We start from the raw sequence: 9,744 nt of genomic DNA, 5'->3' as shown, positions 1-9,744 counted from the left end.
GCCATATTGTATATGCAGCAATAAATATTCCAGAGAGTCTCAGTGGATGTCACTAATAATACATAACACAACGTGCTTCCTACTCTGTAATCTGCTATTTTATCGCGGGATTGGTATCGGGTGGTACAGAATAAAAGTGTTAGCCTCAGGTTTTTTATTACATGCTTATGGGTCTCACGGACTTAATATTTAATGTTTTGCATACATGATGCGATCGCGAGGAAGGCATTTATGAAAATTTCTCCCTACATACGTTTAGTGCCTTCGTATGAATAATGCGCGACGCAGAGCGCAGTGTCATTTACTAATTTTGATAATTGGTCTTATATGACGTTTAAACAAATACGATTAATTTCGACTCGCAATAACTGGAAAGATAGATATCGATAAAAAACAATCTCTTTATCTAATTATAAATTATATATATGTGAAATGATATTATCTTATAACAAGCAAGATTTCAAATGACAATGTATAAATCTAAAAAAAGTATTTATACACATAGATAGTTTATAAAAGTGTATATATGCATATATTTGTAATATAAAATTTATATACATATATTTAATTAAAATATGGAAACAACAGAAAATATTTATAAGTCATGAAAGAGCGCATGAATATATATAAATTGATAAAATATAACAGAGAAGAATTAGATATTAACTTTAAATTGTGAATTATGGAGGAAAATAATCATCGCAAGAATAAGATTTGCAATTTATTCGGAAATGTAAATAAAGTGAACAATGCGGCGGAAAAAATCAGCAAACAGAAAGTGATGAAAATAAGATCGGAGTCGCATAAGAATTCTCTCTGGATGCTTCCGGTGTTAATAATATTTTTCAAGCTTATCGGTCTCGCTACGTTCACCCATCGTATTGACACATCGAAAAAGAGGACGTTATATACATTCCAGTATTCCGAATATGGTATCGTCTACAACACAGTGCTAATCAGCTTAACGGTCGCTTCGAACTATCTGTCGATACCATACAGAATTAACCTGAAGTACGAGAACAAGACGAATTTGACCGTGGCCATCGAGCTTGTACAAACTATACTCGGCACCATCGTGATCTGCACGATTCTGCTCTTCTATTGCGTCGACCAGAAATTCTTCGTGCGGATAATAAATCGATTGACGGATGTTGAGCATGAGATTGATCATCTATATCGTCTGTATAATCCGCTGCGACGACAGCGTGTCTTGTGTACCTTGATCATCGTCTGCATCTTGAACATTTGCCTGCTGATCGTTCTCCTGATCACCGAAGTTCTGGCCTTCCACTCGAGCCCGATTTCCTGGCTGTCGGACATCTTGCCGACATTTCATGTGGGGTGGATGATAATACAGTATTTTATGCTGGTCACGATTATCCAGGCGGACTTCGCCGACGTGAATCGGGCGATAGAGGACTTGTCCAGGGTCAGCACACCGGATTTTCGACCGCAGTCCTTCTGTCAGACGCGCCGCGTCATCGTCAGCAACTCTATCGTTCGTCAGCTGCTGCAATTGCGAGATGTGCATTGTCATCTCTGCGAGATCTCGGGGAACGTGTCGGATTTTTACTCATTGCCAATACTGTTCGGCGTCACTTTCCTTTTTTTGTCACTCATATATAACGGCTATTACCTTTTCTCGCCTCTGTTGATGTCCGACGAAGTTTTAGAATACGAGATTTTTAGTAACACCATCTTTTGGCTAATATATCTAATTTACCCCCTTTTTATCCTCACCAACAGGATTACTAAGATTTTGAACGAGGTAGGATAATGCAAACTCAAGCTTATGTATCGTGCTCTAATTATAGTTATAGCTTTAATCGATTTACTGATGAAAAGCGAGATAAAACAGAATATTTTACGAGATTGCGTGATATTATTCCAATTATGAATTTATTATAGATGGAGAAAACGGGCAATATAGTTCATAACATCTTAAGTTGTACGATCGGCAAAGAAGCAAAATCAGAGGTAATCATAAATGAATCTCTTTTAACGATGCTCCTTGTTGTAACATTTATTGTAGATTTATTGTTGTAGCTCAAGCAATTTTCGCTTGAAATACTACATCGTAAGATACGATTCACAGCTAATGGATACTTCACTCTTGATAACAGTTTTCTTTATTCGGTAAGAATAATGAGAATAATGCTATGATACGAGAGAGAGAATTAAAAATTCCCATAATTAATATATACTTATTGTTAGTAATAATAATTTTGATCATCAGCTGATCGGTACGGTAGTGACGTATCTAGTGATACTTGTACAATTTCAAATGGGAAGCTCGAGATCACAATGTAATTGTACACGTGAAAATTCGTAAAACACAGAATAATAACAAATTGAAGATAAACAAGACAACGATGTATCAGGAAGTTTTTTGAATTGAAGAATTTTATAAATTCAATTATGGATACCGACACGTACGCAGAATTGTAACGATGACTGTGTATCCGTAACTTTCTAATGTAATTTCCTCTAATATGTGTTCTTATATGTAATCAATTTTGATCTCTACAGAACTGAAGGATAAAGAGGTGTAAAAAAATATATATTATACATTAATTACATATAATTATCAATTAATTTATTCATTATACATCATATCTTGAACGGCACTCGATTATTATAGAATACAATGATAAAATGGAATTCTAGTACAAATTTCTCTAATGTGTGAATTTTCTTTTTTAATGCCGTCATCCATTGATTTTGCCAATATTTTCCATCTTTCTCATAAGAATAATGTCTTATAACAATCAATTTTCTTACTGTCATAGATCATACTTTCTCGTTATACCGGCTCGGGAATTTTTTAAACAATCGTTATCGTCAAATACGATCGTCACTAACGACGGTCATTAAAAGCTATTAATTCCTACAAGTACCTCACGAAGTTCATCTCTCAATGCGATCCTATCCAGCTATAGCGTAGGCCCACGTTTACGAATGTCATTTTGTATAACATAAAACGGTATAGTAAATCTTTCAATCTTTGTACATTTAATAATTGCACATTAAATTTTAAAGTAACACAGCATATGGTTTATAATTATACGACAGGCATTTTAGCTACTTTCCTTGTTGACTAGAAAACTAGTTTCCGAGACAATTTCCGGGACTAGTTTCCGTCTTTCCTAATCACAACCAATTAATACTACGTCGGCGAATTATAGCCCATTCATCATCGTGAATTCGCTGCGAAATTTATGCGCGAAACTATGCTCTTCGAATGTGTGAAAGAGTTCTCTTATTTCAACGCATCGAAGAACACTGTTGCGTGATATGTGGAACGCACTATACATACACATATCATACATACATCTTTCCATATTAGATAAATTTTTACATTTTTTTTTTACGTATTCATAGATTTAATATTTGCACATTTATATACCCGCATTCCTAAGATTATGGCACACTTTCTAGACATTTTTATTCGTTCAGTTTACGATACGATACTGCGCATTCCAAATGTCACGTCATATAACATTAATATTGCAATAACAGATAAGCGTTGTTAATATTTAACGAACGCGTGTTCGCGTATGACTTTCAAATGATTTAAATACTTTACACGCAAGCGCACACATTTTTCTTTCTCTACAAATATACTAAAAGTACGCACACGCGCTTATACTTTCCAGCATGATATAAACGTTTTATATTGTTTTAACACAGTAGGTCTTCCCTTGAGCGCATTCCTACGTTTTGAACATATATATTGAACGTATATATTGTAAGTTTCGCATTGGCTCCATATTGAAATCTGTTTTCTCGAACTACTCGTTATAGCAAAATGTTCGTATAAAAAGATATATAAACATGTTTCGGCTTAAAATTCAATTTTGTAGAAATTTCATATGGATATTTATGCCTTAAATAATATTATATTTTGTTAACAAACCGAAAAAACCATTTTTTTTTAAATACTTAATCATTGATAGATCTATTGCAGATCGTTTGAGAAAAGATTTTTTTGTTTAATATATTCTGATTCGTACAAGTTACACGCGTTTCTTGTTAATGCAATTATTCTGTTGGTTTGATACTGAAATTTCTGAAATTAGTTACCTCAATTATTTTTTTTTTTTATACAATTTAATATAGTAAATTGTATTTTAATGAAATATTTTGTGCTACATAATTTAATTAAAATTGAAAAATTATGTTTTTTTCAAGAATATAGTGTACTAAAAATTCCTTTTTCTATTCAATTAATTTCAATAATCGATAATTATTTACATATCCGACAGAATATATCCATTGTCATTCAGTAAAGTCATAAGAATCGTCACATAATTAATTATTATATGCCACAGGCTACAAATCGACGGTTGTATTTTTTCCCTTTAATTACAAACAACATTAGTTATCCTTCAAGGGATTGCTTTTTATTACTGCCTTACTTTATAAAACATTACACATATTGCATCTATATTTTATAGTACGTAAAACTTTTATTGCGACAAACAAATTAATTTTACGATAATTAGAATTTAATTAAATATTATAATTATAATTAAAATTTAATTTAATTTAATTTAAATATATATATTGTCGCTAATGGCTAGTTGGAGGTGTTCAGAAATTAAAATAATTATGAAAATAGAATTTTAAAGTTTAGCTCGCGTAAGATTTTAGCTAGAGTTCTGAATTTTAGAAAATAACAAAGATACGTTATTTATTTTTACTTTAAAATAAAATTTTTGTCTAAAATGTCAACAAAAAATGAATTGCTATTATAAGCTAATCTCGGTTATGAGCGAAACGGTTATGAATGCGGAAGGAGTTCCGTGTTCAAAAATTGCTTTTTTAAAAATTGCACGATGTTAGTACTTCGAAACACACAAAAGAAGTCATATATCATTATATTGATTTGGGAGGAAAGAATAAATATCGTTTATCTGTAAACATAACATTTTCTTTCTTCTGCTCTTAACTCACAAAATAATTTCAATAATTATTGCTCGCGTCGCGACAGCATTGTATTATTAGATAATGAATAATATTTAATTGGAGCGTTTTCTTAATAAGTGGTTTTTTGCCAGATTTCCTTTTTTAAGCATGTATCGTATTCCGCAACACTTGCCAGCAATAACTTGCCAGATATCTCTCAAAGGAAGCATATACGTATAGTATATTGATTTACGTATATAATGTGGGGTTTCTTTGGCATAGTATGATTGTAAAATTACTTGAATTACTTAATATCTACACGCAGAAATATGTTATTGCACGGCAATACGATATTCTTATACATGTTTTTTTTATGATTCACATCGTATAATCAGATGTTGTTACAATGAACTTAAAACTATAGCTGTCAATGTTCAAATATTCGAATAATTGGAATTGTACACGTTCGGATATTCCCGAATCATGATACATGATATATAATAAAATATCATATATAAAATATTATATATAAAATATCATATATATTAGACATAAAAGAATTTCTATTTTTAATAAATTATCAATGAAAATTTTTTTAAACGAATTTGAGATTTTTTCTTTTATTTATGCATTGTATTGATATAATGAAATGACGAAAAAAGCAGTTTTTTAATATCCATGCAACGGTAAAAAAAACAGTTAATAACGTAATGAAAAAAGGAACATGCAATTATAGATGCGTTCATTCCATTTTCTACAAAGAGAGAAAACGTTATATCAGTCTATTTCTTCTTAAATTCGCATTTTACGTCTTTCTTCGATCATTTTGGATGCATGGTTATCCCTCTTATATAACAAAATGCATATAATTACAAAATTAACTACTGCATACATGATAAGTAATATGAAGGTGAAATATGGGCATCGATAAGAAATGAGTCCAGACGTACATGTAACGTCTTCTCAATCAGTGCTTAATTACTTTGTTGCACGAATCAACGCAGGACACGTCCGTATATATTTCTATAAGCACGAATTGCAAAGCTGAATCTCATAGATGATTATGTTGCTATACGACGAAAAGAATGAAATGTAGTTAGACATATAATGTAATAAATGAATTCGTAACAATAATAAAATAAAAAAAAAACTCTTTTTGTTTGAATAATTATACAATGATATTTTTATACGTCTAGAGTAAAATGAAGCTTCGAATCTAAAAACTAAGTCACGCGGAATTGCGTGCATTACAGTCGCGAATTAATATTTCATGTATAGCCGTTGTTATACTGTCATTGTTATATGATAAAAGCGTGATTATCGTCACATTCTCGTCGTCTACGAAAATCCATTTTTTCTACGACGAGTCGTCCATGTCTGAATTCGCTTTTACGTCGACTCGACGAGGACTGTCATGCCGTCCTCGCTTGAAAATTTACTCACAGCGGCGGTGCATGGGATATGTTGCATGCCGGTGTGTTGGTGCTCTTGCTGTGTGTCTTGCCATATGAATTGTCGGTTTTTGGTGATGGTGATGGTAGTTAGAATTTAGAGTCATTTACGTTTGTCACCTTGATCGAGATTCCACTGTCATCTTCGTCCTCTTCGGTCATCGTCGTCAGTCTCGTTGTCTCGTCGGCTAACAGCGAGTTGTCCTTCTTCGGGTGCTTCTTTTGTTTTCCCACACTGTGCGCCAAATAATTATATAATTAGTTCTAACAGTTATAGGCAATAGTCTTCATATTAATTTCTGCTTTCCCTGTTTGAGAAATATCACAATTTTAATATTTATTGTTAAGAAAATTTTAACACTGAAATAGGATATCTCTGACATTTTTGTTTAATAATATTTTAATAATTGCCTATTTGTTTCCAATCGTCCTCCTCCTTTTCTTTCTTTCGCAACATCTCAATTTTACGTGAAATGTATGAACGCAGTTTGCATTGGGTTTATATGAATATGTAAGCGTAACATATTTGATCAATCATTGATACATCATCATCACAATGTTGAAAAAGGTTTTTTGTAGAAAAAATCTTGCATGCACACTTTAAAACCAAGCAAAAAATATAAAAATAATAAAACACACACACACATAAATATAAAATATAAGGATTAAAATATAATATTTATTGTAAAAAAACATTATTATCGGAAGAAAGATAAAATACAAATAAGAAAACAATGTAATGATTTTTATTCTAATTTTTATATTATATTTAGTTTTATATGTCTTACTTTACGTAATCTCTGCAAGGATACGTACAATTATTTAAAATTCGATACCTACTTGATTAGTGATTTCGATTGCTTCGACTTTTCGTTGCCTTCGTTGACCTGTTGCCAGATACCGGTCTTATTCACCTCCTCGCTGATATTGATACTTGCCAGAGGAATCTTCATAATGTTCCCGTTAGCCAAAGAAATTTGAATATTTCCCGGTCCATATCCCATCGTCTCAGTCGGATCCTGCGGAATGAATTAAAAACAATAATGTGAGTTTCGACGTTGACATGCGATTGGTTTCTACCAGAGGCCATGCATAAATTCAAGCAAACTTTGCGTTGCCTTTAAATTGCTGGGAAGCAGGATACGTTGCTTGCCAGAATATTTCACGAACTAGTCAATTATACGCGACAATAAATTATAGATGTATACAAAGAAGTAATAATAATTAATGACAAAAGAGCGAACTTGCGTGTAACAGTAGAAATAAATTCGCAAGAGTATGACTGTTCGTGAGTAGATAAATCTAAAAGAAAAAATGCATCTGGAAAGTTAGTGCGACGGGCCCATGATGACGATGGAATCGGTTTTGTGTGATTTGAAAAAAATGATTCTCTGAAATAGATACGTACAAATGTATATGTATGTTATAATGATTTTGCTCGCTTCGCGGGGATATAATCGATGGATATTATCAATAGGATGTTATCATTCTGTCCGCGCATAACGATTGAGATAGCGACAACATTGATGCTTATACTTTAAGAAGAGAGCATTAACGTTTACAGGTATATTAAATTATCCAGAATGAATGAATAAAAAAGTCTGCGTATGCACATATTATTAATTTAATATCTATCGATATTCTTTTGTACTTGATAACACAAGAAAATTAAAAAAAAAAAAAATATGATGATTCATTTGGATTCTCAACCAAGTATAAGCTACAATAAATTCTCGCTGTCGTTATGTAAAACGTGGAAAATTTATAACATGCCATTACGATTGATTTAGCGGCGCGTGATTGATATGATTACATCGAAACCATCCGCCGCAATCGGCGCGTAAATCTGTTTACAGGATTGTTAACATCGCGAAAAGTGCCTGTCTTTGTTGAGTAACATGTAATGGGGATAAGAGATTATATAATAGTTCGCCGAATTTATTCGCTTATTGATAAAAGAATATATATGATTGTCACTATGCGGCGAAACTACGGACGTGCACTTATAGTGACGTACCGATGACAGGCGGAGGATTCGACGACTGACGGTTTTTTTCGTTTGCGATTTCCGTACCGATATCCCGTGTTTGTCCGGCTTGTGATTTCTTTCGGTCGCTCTCTCACATTTTCTCTCGCTGAATCGTCACTCTCCTCCGTGAGTCATGGTGCTTCCACTCGGTTATTCCGTCTTTAATTGCATTGCTAACAACGAACGCACAGCTGTCGGCTGTTATACAGTGCGACGACTCGTTTAATCGTTCGTTCGCGTTAAGAAATACGTAATTAGAACAAGTATTATTTTCTTATTGATATTATTTTACCGCATTGTATGAATAATTATACACATGACAGTTGCATCGTTTTATTTATCAAGCTGGTTATGCTGCTTGTTTCTATCCTTGTACAATTTTCAAATTAGCATTATGTTAAATTTGGTGCAAAATTTTTTAATTAATCAATTGAGTTTTAATGCAAGTTTTATCGAAAATCTTCTAAAATTGCGAGACAAAATTTTAACTCAGTTATTTATGTAAAAGATCGTGTTTTCTCACTATGTGTGTCATCCATTTCTAACATTAATATCGCGAAAAATATTTCGAGAATTAACAGAGTTAATCTTGGAGAGAATCTTCTCCTGATAATAAAATTGAGCGTAGCAAATATGCGAATTATTATTTCTACAGTTTAGCTTTTTATTTAAAATGTGGGTATTTTAGCACGTTAAATCTAGTTTACATTTAAATTATAAAAGTAAAATAAAAATAAAATAAATTAAGTGTGCTATACATATAAACAAATAAAAAAATTGAAGCAAAGTTATGTAGCAAAAGAATAAGGCCAATTATATAAAATACATACATAAGTAAATTTAACGTCACTTATTATAAATATAATGTAAATACTACTATTGTGTACTTTTCTTCATATTTTTTCATTGTTATATTAATTAATAATTATTTTCAAATTATCAAAAGTCTTAATACTTAATTATTATAAGCTTGAATAGAAAAGCTCTCAAGCAAATAAATTATGTGAATCGTTAATTGTATTTCAGGAGATGTTGGAATTATAAAAAGGTTCCGTGTGTTTCGAAACAGTAATGTATTTTTACATGATAAGATAAGTGGATTGTATGTACGATGGCGCATCGAATCGATACAAGAATCTCGAATGGTCCACAGAGAGAGATATCAGCGACTTGGCGATATATTAAATGCAGGAGACACTTTCGTTTCACCAAGTCGTGATATCGATTGTGATGCATCGATCGCTACTCGACAAATATCTTCGTTGATACCTTTCGTGGAAGGTCGACAACCTGCTATATGTTTAATAATATATATAGTCGATTATAACTGTGGTTATATTAAAAAAAAAAAAAAAA

General features: G+C 32.0%; 2 protein-coding genes across 4 annotated transcripts; one reads left to right on the top strand and one right to left on the bottom strand.

Moving 5' to 3' along the window:
• The first annotated feature begins 242 nt into the window (after window positions 1-242).
• LOC115232704 (putative gustatory receptor 28a) lies at window positions 243-3,207 on the top strand. Of its 2 annotated transcripts, none has more exons than XM_029802736.1 (4): window positions 243-1,768; window positions 1,909-1,977; window positions 2,047-2,136; window positions 2,237-3,207. In XM_029802736.1, exons 1-4 carry the CDS (start codon window positions 683-685, stop codon window positions 2,330-2,332), a joined length of 1,341 nt encoding a protein of 446 aa, XP_029658596.1. In that variant the 5' UTR covers window positions 243-682; the 3' UTR covers window positions 2,333-3,207. The 2 variants fall into 2 exon arrangements, with proteins under 2 accessions (XP_029658596.1, XP_029658597.1); XM_029802737.1 differs by having other exon boundaries at window positions 2,033-2,136.
• Window positions 3,208-5,463: 2,256 nt separating this feature from the next.
• LOC115232721 lies at window positions 5,464-9,738 on the bottom strand. Of its 2 annotated transcripts, XM_029802766.1 has the most exons (3): window positions 8,434-9,738; window positions 7,200-7,378; window positions 5,464-6,594 (listed from the first exon to the last, which is right to left on the bottom strand). In XM_029802766.1, exons 2-3 carry the CDS (start codon window positions 7,361-7,363, stop codon window positions 6,450-6,452), a joined length of 309 nt encoding a protein of 102 aa, XP_029658626.1. In that variant the 5' UTR covers window positions 7,364-7,378; window positions 8,434-9,738; the 3' UTR covers window positions 5,464-6,449. The 2 variants fall into 2 exon arrangements, with proteins under 2 accessions (XP_029658626.1, XP_029658625.1); XM_029802765.1 differs by lacking the exon at window positions 8,434-9,738 and having other exon boundaries at window positions 7,200-8,033.
• Window positions 9,739-9,744: the final 6 nt, after the last annotated feature.

Source organism: Formica exsecta, unplaced genomic scaffold, assembly GCF_003651465.1.
Source record: "Formica exsecta isolate Colony F162 unplaced genomic scaffold, ASM365146v1 scaffold149, whole genome shotgun sequence".
NCBI classification, from domain to species: domain Eukaryota; kingdom Metazoa; phylum Arthropoda; class Insecta; order Hymenoptera; family Formicidae; genus Formica; species Formica exsecta.
This window is presented reverse-complemented; position numbering and strand designations above follow the sequence as displayed.